The 24,879-nt window shown below is 47.1% G+C and overlaps 1 protein-coding gene across 1 annotated transcript; it reads left to right on the forward strand.

Annotated features, from left to right (window-relative positions):
* The first annotated feature begins 417 nt into the window (after positions 1 to 417).
* Positions 418 to 23,381, forward strand: SNRNP27 (small nuclear ribonucleoprotein U4/U6.U5 subunit 27). Its single transcript, XM_078620777.1, has 8 exons — positions 418 to 461; positions 603 to 649; positions 1,611 to 1,788; positions 4,495 to 4,601; positions 6,525 to 6,607; positions 17,086 to 17,150; positions 19,517 to 19,611; positions 21,119 to 23,381. Exons 2-7 carry the CDS (start codon positions 610 to 612, stop codon positions 19,569 to 19,571), a joined length of 528 nt encoding a protein of 175 aa, XP_078476903.1. The 5' UTR covers positions 418 to 461; positions 603 to 609; the 3' UTR covers positions 19,572 to 19,611; positions 21,119 to 23,381.
* Positions 23,382 to 24,879: the final 1,498 nt, after the last annotated feature.

A 24,879-nucleotide genomic window follows, 5' to 3' on the forward strand; every position in this document is an offset into this window, starting at 1 on the left:
AAGTGACGTCATCTTAACCTTGTCTGTCGACGTCATTCAAAGCAAGTCTGCGGCGGGTGAAGTGACGTCATCGCAACCTTGCCGAGTGACGTCACTCAGGGCGAGCGAGTGGCGGGTAGCGTGACGTCACCGAAACATTGCGAGCGACGTCATTCAAAGGTAGTGTGTCAGCGACGTGACGTCAAGTCAACCTTGCAAGTGACGTCATTCACGGCTCGCGTGTGCAAGTGACGTCATCCCAACCTTGTCTGGCGCCGTCATTCAGAGCAATTGTGGGGCGGGTGAAGCAACGTCATCGCAACCTTGCAAGTGACGTCATTCACGGCTCGCGTGTGCAAGTGACGTCATCCCAACCTTGTCTGGCGACGTCATTCAGAGCAAGTGAAAGGCGGGTGACGTGACGTCATCGCAAGCTTGCCGAGTGACGTCACGGCTCTGGTTGTTTATCCATTTCGCTTCGGGTTCGTGAACGTTCCATATCGGCCTCCGCATAAGTCGGCCGATTCAAACATTTAGCGTCGAACCAGAGCGAAGTCGTCTTTGTTTGTTTGTTGTTTATGTGTTTGTTTATTTGATTGTTTGTTTGTTTATTTGCCGAGGAGTGTGGAGATGGGCCGAAGCCGGAGCCGATCGCCGTCGGCTAGGCGAGGTGAGCGCCTCGCTCGGGCCTAAGCGGCCTACGGAGTCGCCGAAACCCTCAAACATTTACACTTTACAAACTGACACTACAACTACTACTAACTACTAGCTACTACTACTAACTACTACTACTAGCTACTACTACTAATTATTACTACAAACTACCACTACAACTACTACTAACTACCACTACTAAATACTACCTCCCCGTGTCTCCCTCCCCGTGTCTCCCTCCTCCTCCCCCCCATGTCTCCCCCCTCACCGTGTCTCCCCCCCCCTCCCCGTGTCTCCCCCCCCCCCCTCCCCGTGTCTCCCCCCCCCTCCCCGTGTCTCCCTCCCTCCTCGTGTCTCCCCCCCCCCTCCCAGTGTCTCCCTCCTCCTCCCCCCCCCGTGTCTCCCTCCCTCTTCGTGTCTCCCTCCTCCCCGTGTCTCCCTCCCCGTATCTCCCTCCCCGTGTCTCCCTCCTCCCCGTGTCTCCCTCATCCCCGTGTCTCCCTCCTCCTCCCCCCGTGTCTCCCTTCTCGTGTCTCCCTTCTCGTGTCTCCCTCCCCGTGTCTTCCTCCTCCCCGTGTCTCCCTCCCCGTGTCTCCCTCATCCCCGTGTCTCCCTCCTCCTCCCCCCCGTGTCTCCCTTCTCGTGTCTCCCTCCCCGTGTCTCCCTCCTCCTCCCCCCCCCCCCCCCGTGTCTCCCTCCCCGTGTCCCTCATCCCCGTGTCTCCTCCTCCCCCCCGTGTCTCCCTTCTCGTGTCTCCCTCCTCCCCGTGTCTCCCTCCCCGTGTCTCCCTCCTCCTCGTGTCTCCCTCCCCCTCCCCGTGTCTCCCTCCCCTTCCCCGCGTCTCCCTCCTCCCCGCGTCTCCCTCCTCCCCGCGTCTCCCTCCTCCCCGTGTCTTCCTCCCCCCCGTGTCTCCCTTCTCGTGTCTCCCTCCCCGTGTCTCCCTCCTCCCCGTGTCTCCCTCTTCTTGCCACCTCCAGGAGGCTCTCGCGAGCCTCGCAAGAGGCCGGCTCGCGAGGCTCGCGACATCCGTGAGGTTCCTCGCGAGGCTCGCGAGCCACGGGAGCCACGGGAGCCAGCCAAGAGGGAGCCAGCCAAGAGGGAGCGGAGGCGGTCGCCCTCGCGCTCCTCACGGTCACCGTACCGGCGGCGGTCGCGGTGAGGAGTCGCCCGCTCGCTCACTCGCTCAGTCAGCCATCCACTCGCTCGCTCACTCACCCACTCAGTCACTTAGTCAATCAGTCATCCATCCAATCGCTCGCTCACTCACTCACTCAATCGCTCACCCACCCACTCAGTCACTTAGTCAGTCATCCATCCACTCGCTCGCTCACTCACTCAATCGCTCACCCACTCTGTCAGTCATCCACTCGCTCGCTCACTCAATCGCTCACTCAATCGCTCACTCAATCGCTCACCCACTCAGTCAGTCATCCATCCAGTCGCTCGCTCGCTCACCCACTCAGCCACTCAGTCAGTCATCCACTCGCTCGCTCGCTCACCCTCTCAGTCACTCAGTCACTTACTCAGTCAATCAGTCATCCATCCACTCAATCACTCACCCACTCAGTCAGTCAGTCATCCACTCGCTCACCCACCCACTCAGTCATTCAGTCACTTACTCAGTCAATCTGTCATCCATCCACTCACTCGCTCACTCACTCACCCAATCGCTCACCCACTCACTCGCTCACTCACCCAATCGCCCGCTCGCTCACCCAATCGCTCACCCACTCATCCACTCGCTCACCCACCCACTCAATCACCCACTGAGTCCCTCAGTCATCCACTCATTCGCTCACTCACCCAATCGCCCGCTCGCTCACCCAATCGCTCACCCACTCACTCATCCACTCGCTCGCTCACTCACCCACCCACTCAATCACCCACTGAGTCGCTCAGTCATTCATCCACTCACTCGCTCACTCACCCAATCGGCCGTTCGCTCACCCAATCGCTCACCCACTCACTCAGTCATCCATCCACTCGCTCGCTCACCCACCCACTCAGTCACTTACTCAGTCAGTCAGTCATCCATCCGCTCGCTCACTCAGTCGCTCACCCACTCAGTCAGTCATCCATCCACTTGCTCGCTCACCCACCCACTCAGTCACTCAGTCACTTACTCAGTCAATCTGTCATCCATCCACTCACTCGCTCACTCACCCAATCGGCCGCTCACTCACCTAATCACTCACCCACTCACTCAGTCATCCGCTTGCTCGCTCGCTCACCCACCCACTCAATCACCCACTGAGTCGCTCAGTCATTCATCCACTCACTCGCTCACTCACCCAATCGCTCGCTCACTAGATCACTCACTCAGTCAGTCACTCAGTCAGTCATCTACTCACTCGCTCACTCACCCAATCAGTCAGTCATCTACTCGCTCACTCACCCAATCGCTCAGTCAGTCGGTCGGTCATCCATCCGCTCACTCACTCCGCCAATCGTTCACTCAATCACTCGACTCACCCAATCGCTCACACACTCACTCAGTCAGTCAGTCATTCACTCGCTCGCTCACTCAGTCAGTCAGTCATCTAATCGCTCACTCACCCAATCGCTCACCCGCTCATTCAATCAATGATCCACTCGCTCACTCACTCAGTCACTCGCTCGCTCATCCAATCGCACGCTCACCCATTTACTCGCCCAATCGTTCACTCACACAATCGCTCACCTGCTCAGTCAATCAGTGATCCACTCGCTCACTCACTCAGTCAGTCACTCGCTCGCTCACCCAATCACCCGCTCACTCGGTCAGTCACTCACTGACTCATCTACTCACTCACCCATTCAGTCAGCGATCCACTCGCTCACTCATTCAGTCACTCGCTCATCCAATCGCTCGCTCACCCAATCACTCGCCCAATCAGTCAATCACTCATCCACTCGCTCACCCACTCAGTCAGTCACCGGCTCACTCGTTTAGTCACTCACTGACTCATCCACTCAATCACCCAATCGCTCGCTCACGCAATCGCTCAATCACTCGCCTGCTCAGTCAGTCGGTCACGCTGCTCAGTCAGTCGGGCACCCGCTCATTGACTCAGTCAGTCATCCGCTCGCTCACCCAATCGCTCACTCAGTCACCTACTCACTCGCTCACCCAATCGCTTACTAACCTGCTTACTCAGTCAGTCACTTAGTCATCTACTCGCTCACTCACTTGTCCGCTCAGTCAGTCAGTCATCCACTGATTCTCTCATTTATAGACTCACTCCTAAACTCACCCATCCACAGACTCACCCACCCACTCACCCACCCACTCACCTACCCACTCACCTACCCACTTACCCACCAACCCACTCACCCAACTCACTAACCCACCCACCCACTTGCCCACACACTCACTCATACACTCACTCACACACTCACACACTCACACACTCACCCACTCACACACTCATTCACTCACCCACTCACTCAATCATCCACTCACACGCTCACTCACCCACTCATCCACACACTCACACGCTCACTCACCCGCTCACTCACATGCTCACTCACCCACTCACCCACACACTCACACGCTCACTCACCCGCTCACTCACACGCTCACTCACCCACTCACTCAATCACTCATACACTCGTCGAATAACTCATCACACCAGTACTTTATCTGTATGACTGTATTTCATTGTCTCTCTCTCTCTGTTTCTCTCTGTCTCTCTCTCGCTGTCTCTCTCTCGCTGTCTCTCTCTCTCTGTCTCTCTCTCGCTGTCTCTCTCTCGCTGTCTCTCTCTTTGTGTCTCTCTGTGTGTCTCTCTCTGTCTCTCTCTCTGTGTGTCTCTCTCTGTGTGTGTCTCTCGCTGTCTCTCTCTCTCTCTGTCTCTCTCTCTGTCTGCTCTCTGTCCCCAGATCTCCGCGTCGTCCGCGCTCCGATTCCGTGTCTCCGACTCGTCACGCCTCTGAGCCCATTCTCTCATCGCCCCCTCCCATGTCCCAGCGCAAGGTCAAGCCCAAGGGTTTGTGGCTCACTCGGTGGCTCACTCGCTCGCTCACTTAGTGACTCATTCACTCGCCCACCTAGTCACTCAATCACCCAGTCACTCACTCAGTGACTCACTCACTCGCCCACCCAGTCACTCAGTGACGCACTCACTCACGCAGTCACTCACTGGCTCAATCCGTGACTCACTCACTCAGTGACTCACTCACTCGCCCACCTAGTCACTCACTCAATCACTCAATCACTCACTGTTTATCTCACCCACCCACCTAGTCACTCAATCACTCACCCAGTTACTCAATCCATGACTCACTCACTCAGTGACTCATTCACTCGCCCACCTAGTCACTCACTCAATCACTCACCCAGTCACTCACTCACTGTCTCTCTCACTCACCCACCTAGTCACTCAATCACTCACCCAGTCACTCAATCAGTGACTCACTCAGTGACTCACTCACTCGCCCACCTAGTCACTCACTGAATCACTCACTCAATCACCCACCCAGTCACTCACTCAATCAGTGACTCACTCACTCGCCCACCTAGTCACTCACTCAATCACTCACCCAGTCACTCACTCACTGTTTCTCTCACCCACCCACCTAGTCACTCAATCACTCACCCAGTCACTCAATCCATGACTCACTCAATCAGTGACTCATTCACTCGCCCACCTAGTCCCTCACTCAATCACTCACCCAGTCACTCACTGTCTTACTCACTCAGTGACTCACTCAGTGACTCACTCAATCACTCACCCAGTCACTCACTCACTGTCTTACTCGCTCAGTGACTCACTCAGTGACTCACTCACTCGCCCACCCAGTCACTCAATCAGTGACGCACACACTGGCTCTCGCAGACACACACTCACCCAGTCACTCAATCAGTGACTCATGCAGTCACTCACTCGCTCAATCAGTGACTCACACAGTGACTCACACAGTGACTCACCCAGTCACTCACCCAGTGACTCACTCACCCAGTGACTCACTCATTCACCCACTCACTCACCCACTCACTCACCCACTCATCCACTCACTCACAGAGTGACTCACTCACCCAGTGAATCACTCATTCACCCACTCATTCACCCATTCACTCATCCACTCACACAGTGACTCACTCACCCAGTCACTCAATCAGTGACTCACACAGTGGCTCACTCAGTGACTCACACAGTGGCTTACTCACTCAGTGACTCGCTCACTCAGTGACTCACTCACTCACTCACCCAGTCACTCACTGTCTTACTCAGTGACTCGCTCGCCCACCTAGTTACTCACTCAGTGACGCACACAGTGGCTCACGCAGACACTCACTCACTCAGTCACTCAATCAGTGACTCACTCACGCAGTCACTCACTCGCTCAATCAGTGACTCACCCAGTGACTCACTCTTTGGCTCACCCACTGGCTCACTCACTGACTCACTCAATCAGAGATCGAACCCACGTCCTCCTGACTACCAGGCGAGGTAGTCAACATCTCATTCGGGTCTGGATCGAACCCACGACCTCCTGCGTAGCAGGCGAGGTAGTCAACATCTCATTAGGGTCGGGATTGAACCCACGACCTCCTGCGTACCAGGCGAGGTAGTCAACATCTCATCAGTTTCGGGATTGAACCCACGACCTCCTGCGTACCAGGCGTGGTAGTCAACATCTCATTAGGGTCAGGATCGAACCCACGACCTCCTGCGTACCAGGCGAGGTAGTCAACATCTCATTAGGGTCGGGATTGAACCCACGACCTCCTACGTACCATGCGAGGTAGTCAACATCTCATCAGTTTCGGGATCGAACCCACGACCTCCTGCGTACCAGGCGAGGTAGTCAACATCTCATCAGGGTCGGGATTGAACCCACGACCTCCTGCGTACCAGGCGAGGTAGTCAACATCTCCAGTGTGTGACACGACCATCGTGAACCCACAGAGGTCGAGGTGGAGAGTGATCAGACTCCGGACGAGATGGAGATGATGGCTACCATGGGGTTCAGCAACTTCGAGACAAGCAAGGTGGAGTGATGCTAATCAAACGTCATCGTCATCATCATCACAGTCATCACCATCACAGTCATCATCATCACCATCACCATCATCATCATCACCATTATCATCATCACCATCATCACAATCATAGTCATCATCATCACCATCACAATCATCACTATCACAGCCATCATAACAATCATCATCACCATCATCACAATCGTCATCATCACAGTCATCATCATCATCACCATCATCATCACAATCATCACCATCATCATCACAATCATCACCATCATCATCATCACCACAATAATCATCACCATCATCATCAGTCATCATCACAATCATCACCACCACAATCGTCATCATCGTCATCATCACAGTCATCATTACAGTCATCATCATCACCACAATCATCATCACCACAATCATCATCACCACAATCATCATCACAGTCATCATCACAATCATCATCATCACAATCATCATCACAATCATCATCACAGTCATCATCATGACATCATCATCACAATCATCATCACAGTCATCATCATCACAATCATCATCATCACCATCATCATCACAATCATCATCACAATCATCATCACAATCATCACAATCATTATCACAATCATCACAATCATCATCACAATCATCATCACAGTCATCATCATCACAATCATCATCACAATCATCGTCATCACAATCATCATCATCACAATCATCATCATCACAATCATCACAATCATCATCACAATCATCATCACAATCATCATCACAGTCATCATCATCACAATCATCATCACAATCATCATCATCACAATCATCATCACAATCATCATCACAATCATCATCACAATCATCATCAAAATCATCACAATCATCATCATCACAGCCATCATCACAATCATCATCATCATCATCACAATCATCATCATCACAATCATCATCATCACAATCATCATCACAGCCATCATCACAATCATCACAATCATCATCACAATCATCATCATCACAATCATCATCACAATCATCATCACCACAATCATCATCACAATCATCACAATCATCATCATCACAGCCATCATCACAATCATCATCATCATCACAATCATCATCATCACAATCATCATCATCACAATCATCATCACAGCCATCATCACAATCATCACAATCATCATCACAATCATCATCATCACAATCATCATCACAATCATCATCACCACAATCATCATCACAATCATCACAATCATCATCACAATCATCATCACAATCATCATCACAATAATCGTCACAATCATCACAATCATCATCACAATCATCATCACAATCATCATCATCATTACAATTATCATCACAATCATCATCATCACAATCATCATCATCACAATCATCATCATCACAATCATCATCACAATCATCATCACAATCATCATCACAGTCATCATCATCACAATCATCATCACAATCATCATCACAATCATCATCATCACAATCATCATCACAATCATCATCATCACAATCATCATCACAATCATCACAATCATCATCATCATCACAATCATCATCATCACAGCCATCATCACAATCATCACAATCATCATCACAATCATCATCACAATCATCATCACAATCATCATCACAATCATCATCACAATCATCATCATCACAATCATCACAATCATCACAATCTTCACAGTCATCATCATCACAATCATCATCACAATCATCACAATCATCATCACAATCATCACAATCATCATCACAGTCATCATCATCACAGTCATCATCATCACAGTCATCATCATCACAATCATCATCATCACAATCATCATCACAGTCATCATCATCACAATCATCATCATCACAATTATCATCATCACAGCCATCATCACAATCATCATCATCACAATCATCATCATCATCACAATCATCATCATCATCACAATCATCATCATCACAATCATCATCATCACAATCATCATCATCACAATCATCACAATCATCATCACAATAATCATCACAATCATCATCACAATCATAATCATCACAATCATCATCACAATCATCATCACAATCATCACAATCATCATCATCACAATCATCATCATCACAATCATCATCACAATCATCATCATCACAATCATCATCACAATCATCATCACAATCATCATCACAATCATCATCATCACAATCATCATCACAATCATCACAATCATCATCACAGTCATCATCATCACAATCATCACAATCATCATCACAATCATCATCATCACAATCATCATCATCACAATCATCATCACAATCATCACAATCATCATCACAATCATCATCACAATCATCATCATCACAATCATCACAATCATCATCACAATCATCATCACAGTCATCATCATCACAATCATCATCATCATCACAATCATCATCACAGCCATCATCACAATCATCACAATCATCATCATCACAATCATCATCATCACAATCATCATCATCACAATCATCATCATCACAATCATCATCATCACAATCATCATCACAATCATCATCACAATCGTCACAATCATCATCACAATAATCATCACAATCATCATCACAATCATCATCATCATCATCACAATCATCATCACAATCATCATCACAATCATCACAATCATCATCACAATCATCACAATCATCATCACAGTCATCATCATCACAATCATCATCACAATCATCATCATCACAATCATCATCATCACAATCATCATCATCACAATCATCATCATCACAATCATCATCATCACAATCATCATCATCACAATCATCATCATCACAATCATCATCATCACAATCATCACAATCATCATCACAATCATCATCACAATCATCATCATCACAATCATCATCACAATCATCACAATCATCATCACAATCATCACCACAATCATCATCACCACAATCATCATCACAGTCATCACAATCATCATCACAATCATCATCACAGTCATCATCATGACATCATCATCACAATCATCATCACAGTCATCATCATCACAATCATCATCATCACCATCATCACAATCATCATCACAATCATCATCACAATCATTATCACAATCATCACAATCATCACAATCATCATCACAATCATCATCACAATCATCATCACAATCATCGTCATCACAATCATCATCATCACAATCATCATCATCACAATCATCACAATCATCATCACAATCATCATCATCACAATCATCACAATCATCATCACAATCATCATCACAATCATCATCACAGTCATCATCATCACAATCATCATCACAATCATCATCATCACAATCATCATCATCACAATCATCACAATCATCATCACAATCATCACAATCATCATCATCACAGCCATCATCACAATCATCATCATCATCACAATCATCATCATCACAATCATCACAATCATCATCATCACAATCATCATCATCACAGCCATCATCACAATCATCACAATCATCATCACAATCATCATCATCATCACAATCATCATCATCACAATCATCATCACCACAATCATCACAATCATCACAATCATCATCACAATCATCATCACAATCATCACAATAATCGTCACAATCATCACAATCATCATCACAATCTTCATCATCATTACAATCATCATCACAATCATCATCATCACAATCATCATCATCATCACAATCATCATCACAATCATCATCACAATCATCACAATCATCATCACAATCATCACAGTCATCATCATCACAATCATCTTCACAATCATCATCACAATCATCATCATCACAGCCATCATCACAATCATCATCATCACAATCATCATCATCACAATCATCATCATCACAATCATCACAATCTTCATCACAATCATCATCACAATCATCATCATCATCACAATCATCATCACAATCATCATCATCACAATCATCATCACAATCATCATCATCACAATCATCATCATCACAATCATCATCACAATCATCATCATCACAATCATCATCACAATCATCATCATCACAATCATCATCACAATCATCATCATCACAATCATCATCACAATCATCATCATCACAATCATCATCACAATCATCACAATCATCATCACAGTCATCATCATCACAATCATCGTCATCACAATCATCATCACAATCATCACAATCATCATCACAATCATCACAATCATCATCACAATCATCATCACAGTCATCATCATCACAATCATCATCACAATCATCATCATCACAATCATCATCACAATCATCATCATCACAATCATCATCACAATCATCATCACAGTCATCATCATCACAATCATCACAATCATCGTCATCACAATCATCATCATCACAATCATCATCATCACAATCATCATCACAATCATCACAATCATCATCACAATCATCATCACAGTCATCATCATCACAATCATCATCACAATCATCATCACAATCATCACAATCATCATCACAATCATCATCACAGTCATCATCACAATCATCATCATCATCATCATCACAATCATCATCATCACAGCCATCATCACAATCATCACAATCATCATCATCACAATCATCATCATCACAATCATCATCATCACAATCATCATCATCACAATCATCATCATCACAATCATCATCACAATCATCATCACAATCGTCACAATCATCATCACAATAATCATCACAATCATCATCACAATCATCATCATCATCACAATCATCATCACAATCATCATCACAATCATCATCACAATCATCATCATCACAATCATCATCATCACAATCATCATCATCACAATCATCATCATCACAATCATCACAATCATCATCATCATCACAATCATCATCATCACAATCATCACAATCATCACAATCATCACAATCATCACAATCATCATCACAATCATCATCATCACAATCATCATCATCACAATCATCATCACCACAATCATCATCACAATCATCACAATCATCATCACAATCATCATCACAATCATCACAATAATCGTCACAATCATCACAATCATCATCACAATCATCATCACAATCTTCATCATCATTACAATCATCATCACAATCATCATCATCACAATCATCATCATCATCACAATCATCATCACAATCATCATCATTACAATCATCACAATCATCATCACAATCATCACAGTCATCATCATCACAATCATCATCACAATCATCATCACAATCATCATCATCACAGCCATCATCACAATCATCACAATCATCATCATCATCACAATCATCATCATCACAATCATCACAATCTTCATCACAATCATCATCACAATCATCATCATCACAATCATCATCATCACAATCATCACAATCATCATCACAATCATCATCACAATCATCATCATCACAATCATCATCACAATCATCACAATCATCATCACAATCATCATCACAATCTTCATCATTACAATCATCATCACAATCATCATCATCACAATCATCATCATCATCACAATCATCATCACAATCATCATCATCACAATCATCACAATCATCATCACAATCATCACAGTCATCATCATCACAATCATCATCACAATCATCATCACAATCATCATCACAATCATCATCATCACAGCCATCATCACAATCATCATCACAATCATCATCATCATCACAATCATCATCACAATCATCACAATCTTCATCACAATCATCATCACAATCATCATCATCACAATCATCATCACAATCATCATCACAATCATCATCATCACAATCATCATCATCACAATCATCATCACAATCATCACAATCATCATCACAATCATCACCACAATCATCATCACCACAATCATTATCACAGTCATCATCACAATCATCATTATCACAATCATCATCACAATCATCATCACAGTCATCATCATGACATCATCATCACAATCATCATCACAGTCATCATCATCACAATCATCATCACAATCATCATCATCACAATCATCATCATCACAATCATCACAATCATCACAATCATCATCACAGTCATCATCATCACAATCATCGTCATCACAATCATCATCACAATCATCACAATCATCATCACAATCATCACAATCATCATCACAATCATCATCACAGTCATCATCATCACAATCATCATCACAATCATCATCATCACAATCATCATCACAATCATCATCATCACAATCATCATCACAATCATCATCATCACAATCATCATCACAATCATCATCACAGTCATCATCATCACAATCATCACAATCATCGTCATCACAATCATCATCATCACAATCATCATCATCACAATCATCATCACAATCATCACAATCATCATCACAATCATCATCACAGTCATCATCATCACAATCATCATCACAATCATCATCACAATCATCACAATCATCATCACAATCATCATCACAGTCATCATCACAATCATCATCATCATCATCACAATCATCATCATCACAGCCATCATCACAATCATCACAATCATCATCATCACAATCATCATCATCACAATCATCATCATCACAATCATCATCATCACAATCATCATCATCACAATCATCATCACAATCATCATCACAATCGTCACAATCATCATCACAATAATCATCACAATCATCATCACAATCATCATCATCATCACAATCATCATCACAATCATCATCACAATCATCATCATCACAATCATCATCACAATCATCATCATCACAATCATCATCATCACAATCATCATCATCACAATCATCACAATCATCATCATCATCACAATCATCATCATCACAATCATCATCATCACAGCCATCATCACAATCATCACAATCATCATCACAATCATCATCATCACAATCATCATCATCACAATCATCATCACCACAATCATCATCACAATCATCACAATCATCATCACAATCATCATCACAATCATCACAATAATCGTCACAATCATCACAATCATCATCACAATCATCATCACAATCTTCATCATCATTACAATCATCATCACAATCATCATCATCACAATCATCATCATCATCACAATCATCATCACAATCATCATCATTACAATCATCACAATCATCATCACAATCATCACAGTCATCATCATCACAATCATCATCACAATCATCATCACAATCATCATCATCACAGCCATCATCACAATCATCACAATCATCATCATCATCACAATCATCATCATCACAATCATCACAATCTTCATCACAATCATCATCACAATCATCATCATCACAATCATCATCATCACAATCATCACAATCATCATCACAATCATCATCACAATCATCATCATCACAATCATCATCACAATCATCACAATCATCATCACAATCATCATCACAATCTTCATCATCATTACAATCATCACAATCATCATCATCACAATCATCATCATCATCACAATCATCATCACAATCATCATCATCACAATCATCACAATCATCATCACAATCATCACAGTCATCATCATCACAATCATCATCACAATCATCATCACAATCATCATCACAATCATCATCATCACAGCCATCATCACAATCATCATCATCACAATCATCATCATCATCACAATCATCATCACAATCATCACAATCTTCATCACAATCATCATCACAATCATCATCATCACAATCATCATCATCACAATCATCACAATCATCATCACAATCATCATCACAATCATCATCATCACAATCATCATCACAATCATCACAATCATCATCACAATCATCACCACAATCATCATCACCACAATCATTATCACAGTCATCATCACAATCATCATTATCACAATCATCATCACAATCATCATCACAGTCATCATCATGACATCATCATCACAATCATCATCACAGTCATCATCATCACAATCATCATCATCACCATCATCACAATCATCATCACAATCATCATCACAATCATTATCACAATCATCACAATCATCATCACAATCATCATCACAATCATCATCACAATCATCATCACAATCATCATCACAATCATCGTCATCACAATCATCATCATCACAATCATCATCATCACAATCATCACAATCATCATCATCACAATCATCACAATCATCATCACAATCATCATCACAATCATCATCACAGTCATCATCATCACAATCATCATCACAATCATCATCATCACAATCATCATCATCACAATCATCACAATCATCATCACAATCATCACAATCATCATCATCACAGCCATCATCACAATCATCATCATCATCACAATCATCATCATCACAATCATCACAATCATCATCATCACAATCATCATCATCACAGCCATCATCACAATCATCACAATCATCATCACAATCATCATCATCATCACAATCATCATCACAATCATCATCACCACAATCATCATCACAATCATCATCACAATCATCACAATCATCACAATAATCGTCACAATCATCACAATCATCATCACAATCATCATCACAATCTTCATCATCATTACAATCATCATCACAATCATCATCATCACAATCATCATCACAATCATCATCATCATCACAATCATCATCACAATCATCATCATCACAATCATCACAATCATCATCACAGTCATCATCATCACAATCATCATCACAATCATCATCACAATCATCATCATCACAGCCATCATCACAATCATCATCATCACAATCATCATCATCACAATCATCATCATCACAATCATCATCACAATCATCATCACAATCATCATCACAATCGTCACAATCATCATCACAATAATCATCACAATCATCATCACAATCATCATCATCACAATCATCATCACAGTCATCATCATCACAATCATCATCATCACCATCATCACAATCATCATCACAATCATCATCACAATCATCACAATCATTATCACCATCATCACAATCATCATCACAATCATCATCACAATCATCATCACAATCATCGTCATCACAATCATCATCATCACAATCATCATCATCACAATCATCACAATCATCATCATCACAATCATCACAATCATCATCACAATCATCATCACAATCATCATCACAGTCATCATCATCACAATCATCATCACAATCATCATCATCACAATCATCATCATCACAATCATCACAATCATCATCACAATCATCACAATCATCATCATCACAGCCATCATCACAATCATCATCATCATCACAATCATCATCATCATCATCACAATCATCACAATCATCATCATCATCACAATCATCATCATCACAGCCATCATCACAATCATCACAATCATCATCACAATCATCATCATCATCATCACAATCATCATCATCACAATCATCATCACCACAATCATCATCACAATCATCACAATCATCACAATCATCACAATAATCGTCACCTTCATCACAATCATCATCACAATCATCATCACAATCTTCATCATCATTACAATCATCATCACAATCATCATCATCACAATCATCATCATCATCACAATCATCATCACAATCATCATCATCACAATCATCACAATCATCATCACAATCATCACAGTCATCATCATCACAATCATCATCACAATCATCATCACAATCATCATCATCACAGCCATCATCACAATCATCATCATCACAATCATCATCATCACAATCATCATCATCACAATCATCATCACAATCATCACAATCGTCACAATCATCATCACAATAATCATCACAATCATCATCACAATCATCATCATCACAATCATCATCACAATCATCATCACAATCATCACAATCATCATCACAATCATCATCACAATCATCATCACAGTCATCATCATCACAATCATCATCATCACAATCATCATCATCACAATCATCATCATCACAATCATCATCATCACAATCATCATCACAATCATCATCATCACAATCATCATCACAATCATCACAATCATCATCACAATCATCATCATCACAATCATCACAATCATCATCACAATCATCATCATCACAATCATCATCACAATCATCATCATCATCACAATAATCACCATCCTCAGTCACCATCACAATCATCATCATCACAATCATCACAATCATCATCATCACAATCATCATCACAATCATCATCATCACAATCATCATCACAATCATCATCATCACAATAATCACCATCCTCAGTCACCATCACAATCATCACCATCATCATCACAGTCACCATCGTGTGGTAATGTAACTTTGTGTTAACTTTGTGGTAACTTTGTGGTAACTTTGTGTTAACTTTGTGGTGATGTGTTAACTTTGTGTTAACTGTGTCAACTTTGTGTTAACTTTGTGGTGATGTGTTAACTTTGTGTTAACTGTGTTAACTTTGTGGTGATGTGTTAACTTTGGTAACTTTGTGGTAACGTGTTAACTTTGGTAACTTTGTGGTAACGTGTTAACTTTGTGGTAACTTTGCAGTGACTTTGTGGTAACGTGGTAACGTGTTGACGTTGTGGTGACAGGGTAAGCACATGGCCGGATCCAGCAATGCCCATGCAGTCAACATCTCACTCAAGCGGAAATACCGGTGACTCACCACTCGCTCACCACTCGCTCACCACTCGCTCACCACTCGCTCACCACTCGCTCACCACTCACTCGGCACTCGCTCGGCACTCGCTCACCACTCACTCACCCAGTCACTCACTCACCCACTCGCTCACCACTCGCTCACCACTCGCTCACCACTCACCCACCCAGTCACTCACCCACTCGCTCACCACTCGCTCACCACTCACTCACCCACTCACCCACCCAGTCACTCGCTCACCACTCGCTCACCACTCACTCACCACTCGCTCACCACTCGCTCACCACTCACTCGTCCACTCACCCACCCACTCACCCACCCAGTCACTCGCTCACCACTCACCCATCCAGTCACTCACCCACTCGCTCACCACTCGCTCACCACTCACCCACCCAGTCACTCACTCACCCACTCGCTCACCACTCGCTCACCACTCACCCACCCAGTCACTCACCCACTCGCTCACCACTCGCTCACCACTCACTCACCCACCCAGTCACTCGCTCACCACTCGCTCACCACTCACTCACCACTCGCTCACCACTCGCTCACCACTCACTCGTCCACTCACCCACCCACTCACCCACCCAGTCACTCGCTCACCACTCGCTCACCACTCGCTCACCACTCACTCACCACTCGCTCACCACTCACTCACCACTCACTCGGCACTCGCTCACCACTCGCTCACCACTCACTCACCACTCACTCACCACTCGCTCACCACTCGCTCACCACTCGCTCACCACTCGCTCACCAATCACTCGGCACTCACTCGTCCACTCACCCTCCCACTCACACACCCAGTCACTCATTCATTCATTCGCTCACTTACTCACCCACCCACTCACTTACTCACCCACTCACTCACCCACCCACCCAGTCACTCATTCATCCACTCGCTCACTCACTCACTTACTCACCCACTCACTTACTCACCCACTCACTTACTCACCCACTCACTTACTCATCCACCCACTCACTCACCCACTCACTTACTCACCCATTCACCCACCCACTCACTTACTCACCCACCCACCCAGTTACTCATCCACCCACTCACTTACTCACCGACTCACTTACTCACCCACTCACTTACTCACCCACTCACTCATCCACCCACTCACTCACCCACTCACTTACTCACCCATTCACTCACCCACTCACTCGCTCACCCACCCACCTACCCACTTACTCACCTAATCACCCACCCACTTACTCACCTAATCACCCACCCACTTACTCACCTAAGCACTCACCTCCCCACCCACTCACCTACCCACCCACTCACCCACCCACCCACTAACCCACCTACCCACTAACCCACCCACCCACTAACCCACCCACTCGCTTGCCCACCCACTCGCCCACCCACGCACTCACCTACCCACCCACTCATCTACCCACCCACTCACCCACTAACCCACCCACCCACTAACCCACCCACTCGCTCGCCCACCCACTCGCCCACCCACTCGCCCACCTAATCACCCACCCACGCACTCACCTACCCACCCACTCACCTACCCACCCACTCACCCACCTAATCACCCACTCACCCACTAACCCACCCACTCGCTCACCCACCCACTCGCCCACCCACTCACCTACCCACTCACCCACCTACTCACCCACTCACCTAATCACCCACCTACCCACCCACTCACCTACCCACCTACCCACTCACCCACCTAATCACCTACTCACTCGCTCACCCACCCGCTAACCCACCCACTCGCTCACCCACCCACTCACTCACCCACCTACCCACCCACTCACCCACCTAATCACCCACTAGCCCACCCACTCACCCACCCACTCACACACTCACCTACCCACCCACTCACACACTCACCTACCCACCCACTCACCTACCCACCTACCCGCTCACCCACCTAATCACTCACTCGCTCACCCACCCACTAACCCACCCACTCGCTCACCCACCCACTCACTCTCCTACCCACCCACTCACCCACCTACCCACTCACCTACCCACCTTCCCACTCACCTACCCACTCACCTACCCACCCACTCACCTACCCACCTACCCACTCACCCACCTACCCACCTCCACCTCCCCACCCACTCATCTACCCACCTCCCCACCCACTCATCTACCCACCTACCCACCCACTCACCTACCCACCCACCTACCCACCCACTCACCTACCCACCCACCAACCTACCCACCCACTCACCTACCCACCCACTCACCCACTCACCTACCCACCCACCTACCCACCTACACACCCACTCGCCCACCTACCCACTAACCCACCTACCCACCCACCCACCTACCCACTCACCCACCTACCCACCCACCCACCGTCTCTAAGCTCTGTCTTCTCCCGTGCCTGCAGGCAGTACATGAACCGCAAGGGAGGCTTCAACCGGCCCCTGGACTTCATCGCCTGAGTTGATCACAGAGAGAAGGGGGGGAGAGAAACCACGCCAGGTGAGAGTTAGACTCTCCCCACTCACTCACCTGCTCACTCACCCATTAAACCACTCACCAACCCACTCGCACACTCACTCATTCAACCAATCACCCGCTCACTCATACTCTCATTCACTCATACTCGCCCATTCACCAAACTGCTCACCATAACACTCAACTACTCACAAAACGCCTCATTCAAGCACTCACTAAACTACTCACTCAACCACTCAGTCAACCACCCACTCATTCACCCACTCAACCACTCAGTCAACCACCCACTCATTCACCCACTCATCCACCCACTCATCCACTGACTCCCACTCACTCAAACACTCACCGCTCATTCACCCACTCAAATACTCGCTCACTCACCCACCCACCCACTCATTCACCCACTCAACCACTGACTCCCACCCACTCACCCACCGCTCATTCACCCACTCAAATACTCGCTCACTCGCCCACTTTCCCACTCGCCCGCCCACCCACTCGCCCACCCACCCACTCGCCCACCCACCCACTCGCTCACCCCACCCACTCGCCCACTCGCCCACCCACTCGCCCACCAACCCACCCACTCACCCACCCACTCGTCCACTCACCCACTCACTCACCCACTCACCCACCCACTCGCTCACCCACCCACCCACTCGCCCACTCACCCACCCACTCACCCACCCACTCACCCACTCACCCACCCACCCACTCACCCACCCACTCACCCACCCACTCGCCCACTCACCCGCCCACCCATTCGCCCACCCACTCGCCCACCCACTCGCCCACCCACCCACTCGCCCACCCTCCCACCCACTCACCCACCTACTCACTCACCCACTCACCCACCCACTCACCCACTCACCCACCCACTCACCCACCCACTCACCCACTCACCCGCCCACCCATTTGCCCACCCACTCGCCCACCCACCCACTCGCCCACCCACCCACTCACTCACCCTCCCACTCACCCACCCACTCGCCCACCCACCCGCCCACTCGCCCACCCACCCACTCGCCCACCAACCCGCCCACTCACCCACCAACTCGTCCACTCACCCACTCACTTACTCACCCACTCACCCACCCACTCGCTCACCCACCCACCCACTCGCCCACACACCCACCCACCCATTCGCCCACTCACCCACTCACCCACCCACTCACCCGCTCACCCACCCACTCGCCCACCCTCCCACTCAATCACCCACTCACCCACCCACTCACCCGCCCACCCACCCACTCACTCACCCTCCCACTCACCCACCCACTCACCCACGCACTCACCCACCCACCCTCCACCCACCCACTCACCCACTCACCCACCCACCCACTCACCCTCCCACTCACCCACTCACCCACCCACTCACCCACCCACCCGCTCACCCACCCACCCGCTCACCCACCCACTCACCCACTCACCCACTCACCCACCCACTCACCCACCCACTCACCCACTCACCCACCCACCCTCCCACTCACCCACTCACCCACCCACCCTCCTCCCACTGTTCTCTTTGCAGGATTCACGAATGTCGGGAAGCGACGTTGAGAAGACGTTCCGAGGGGAGGGAGATCACCAACCTCAAGGGGTGGCCAATCTCAATGGTTCAATACAGAACATGGTTTAATACAGGACGTGGTTCTATACAGGACGTGGTTCTATACAGGACATGGTTCAATACAGGACATGGTTCAATACAGGACATGGTTCTATACAGGACATGGTTTAATACAGGACGTGGTTCTATACAGGACGTGGTTCTATACAGGACATGGTTCAATACAGGACATGGTTCTATACAGGACATGATTCAATACAGGACATGGTTCAATACAGGACATGGTTCTATACAGGACATGGTTCTATACAGGACGTGGTTACATACAGGACATGGTTCAATACAGGACATGGTTACATACAGGACGTGGTTCTATACAGGACATGGTTCTATACAGGACATGGTTCAATACAGGACATGGTTCAATACAGGACATGGTTCTATACAGGACGTGGTTCTATACAGGACGTGGTTCAATACAGGACATGGTTCAATACAGGACATGGTTCTATACAGGACGTGGTTCTATACAGGACATGGTTCAATACAGGACATGGTTCAATACAGGACATGGTTCTATACAGGACGTGGTTCTATACAGGACGTGGTTCAATACAGGACATGGTTCAATACAGGACATGGTTCAATACAGGACATGGTTCTATACAGGACGTGGTTCTATACAGGACGTGGTTCAATACAGGACGTGGTTACATACAGGACGTGGTTCAATACAGGACATGGTTCAATACAGGACATGGTTCAATACAGGACGTGGTTACATACAGGACATGGTTCAATACAGGACATGGTTCAATACAGGACGTGGTTCAATACAGGACGTGGTTACATACAGGACATGGTTCAATACAGGACATGGTTACATACAGGACGTGGTTCTATACAGGACATGGTTCAATACAGGACATGGTTCAATACAGGACATGGTTCTATACAGGACGTGGTTCTATACAGGACGTGGTTCAATACAGGACATGGTTCAATACAGGACATGGTTCTATACAGGACGTGGTTCTATACAGGACGTGGTTCAATACAGGACATGGTTCAATACAGGACATGGTTACATACAGGACGTGGTTCAATACAGGACATGGTTCAATACAGGACATGGTTCAATACAGGACATGGTTCAATACAGGACCTGGCTCTATACAGGACGTGGTTCTATACAGGACATGGTTCAATACAGGACATGGTTCAATACAGGACATGGTTCAATACAGGACGTGGTTCAATACAGGACGTGGTTCTATACAGGACATGGTTCAATACAGGACGTGGTTCAATACAGGACGTGGTTCTATACAGGACATGGTTCTATACAGAACATGGTTCAATACAGGACAAGGTTCAATACAGGACATGGTTCAATACAGGACGTGGTTCAATACAGGACGTGGTTCAATACAGGACATGGTTCAATACAGGACATGGTTCAATACAGGACGTGGTTCAATACAGGACGTGGTTCAATACAGGACGTGGTTCAATACAGGACATGGTTCAATACAGGACATGGTTCAATACAGGACGTGGTTCAATACAGGACGTGGTTCAATACAGGACGTGGTTCAATACAGGACGTGGTTCAATACAGGACGTGGTTCAATACAGGACGTGGTTCAATACAGGACATGGTTCTATACAGGACATGGTTCAATACAGGACGTGGTTCAATACAGGACGTGGTTCAATACAGGACGTGGTTCAATACAGGACGTGGTTCAATACAGGACATGGTTCAATACAGGACGTGGTTCAATACAGGACGTGGTTCAATACAGGACGTGGTTCTATACAGGACGTGGTTCAATACAGGACGTGGTTCAATACAGGACGTGGTTCAATACAGGACGTGGTTCAATACAGGACATGGTTCAATACAGGACGTGGTTCAATACAGGACATGGTTCAATACAGGACATGGTTCTATACAGGACATGGTTCAATACAGGACATGGTTCAATACAGGACGTGGTTCAATACAGGACGTGGTTCTATACAGGACGTGGTTCAATACAGGACGTGGTTCAATACAGGACGTGGTTCTATACAGGACATGGTTCTATACAGGACATGGTTCTATACAGGACACCGGTTGCTCAGCGTGTGAAGTGGTTATTTGTGCGACGGTGGTGGTGGTTGTGGTGTGAGCGGTTCTGTTGTGTTGTTATTTTATTAAATAAATCAATGGATCGAACGTCGTGTGAGATGTTGACTACCTCGCCTGGTATACAGGAGGTTGTGAGTTCGATGCCTGAACCCTGATGAGATGTTGACTACCTCGCCTGGTACTTAGGAGGTCGTGGGTTTGATCCCGGAACCCTGTGAGATGTTGACTACATCGCCTGGTACGCAGGAGGTCGGGGGTTCGATCCGAGACCCTGATGAGATGTTGACTACCTCGCCTGGTACGCAGGAGGTCGTGGGTTCAATCCGGGAACTCTGTGAGATGTTGACTATCTCAACTGGTACGCAGGAGCATGTGGGTTGGATCCCAGACCCTGCCTAGAGGAGTCCCAGAACCGATTCAGATAATTATCGCTCTCACTGAGTGTTGGTGGTCTTGAGCGGGAATCGAACTCGGGTCAGAGGCGGGTTCGTAGCGCAGCACAGGGTGCTAACCGCTGCACCACCGCTCCCCACAACACAAGACAAAGACCCCCGTATAGTCTCTCACTGTTGGGGACAAGTGCTGTTAGCGAGCACCTACTAAGGCCAACAGAGTGGGTGGGTGGCCAGCACCACGCTCGGCCGCCTTTGTCTCCCCAGTGACGATGTTTACACACCACCACCACACCAGGTGACTCGTACTCGCAGGAACCTCCTGGTTACACCAGCCCACAGGGGATTAGTATGTCCGTCCGTCGTGCAGGGAGGGGCTGGGTGGGGAGGGGCTGGGTGGGAAGCGTGGGGCTGGGAGGGGCTGGGTGGGGAGCGTGGGGCTGGGAGGGGAGGCTGGGTGGGGAGAGGGGCTGGGTGGGGAGGGGTGTGGCTGGGTGGGGAGGGGAGAGTGGGGAGGGTGGGGAGGGGTGGAGCTGGGTGGGGAGGGGTGGGGCTGGGTGGGGAGGGGTGGGGCTGGGTGGGGAGGGGAGAGTGGGGAGGGTGGGGCTGGGTGGGGGGTGGGAGGGGTGGGGCTGGGTGGGGAGGGGCTGGGTGGGGAGGGTGGGGCTGGGTGGGGAGGGTGGGGCTGGGTGGGGGGTGGGAGGGGTGGGGCTGAGTGGGGAGGGGCTGGTCACCCCGTGGTGCCCTTATAAAACGCTTGTGCCCGCACTCACAGTCGGGCATATTTGCGGAATACACCACGCCGCCATTGACCCTGGCCATTGACCGAGCAACCCAACGTTCCTACCAGCTCCCTCCGCAGGAATGTGTTTTTTTAGGCTGAGTCGACCTAGGAGAGGTCCAGGACCGGTTCAGATAATCGTTGCTGGTCGCGTTACACCACTGCTCCCCACAATACAAACACCTCCACCGTCTAGCAACCATGATGGTGGTGGTTGTGGTTATGGTGGTAGTGGTTATGGTGGTGATGGTGGTGGTGGTAGTTGTGGTCATGGTGGTTGTGGTCATTGTGGTGGTGGTCGTGGTGGTAGTTGTGGTCATGGTGGTGGTGGTCATGGTGGTGGTGATGGTCGTCATGGCGGTGGTAGTAGTTGTGGTCATGGTGGTTGTGGTCATGGTGGTTGTGGTCATGG

Source organism: Lampetra planeri, chromosome 75 (assembly GCF_965212315.1).
Source record: "Lampetra planeri chromosome 75, kcLamPlan1.2.h2, whole genome shotgun sequence".
In the NCBI taxonomy this organism is placed as follows: Eukaryota; Metazoa; Chordata; class Hyperoartia; order Petromyzontiformes; family Petromyzontidae; genus Lampetra; species Lampetra planeri.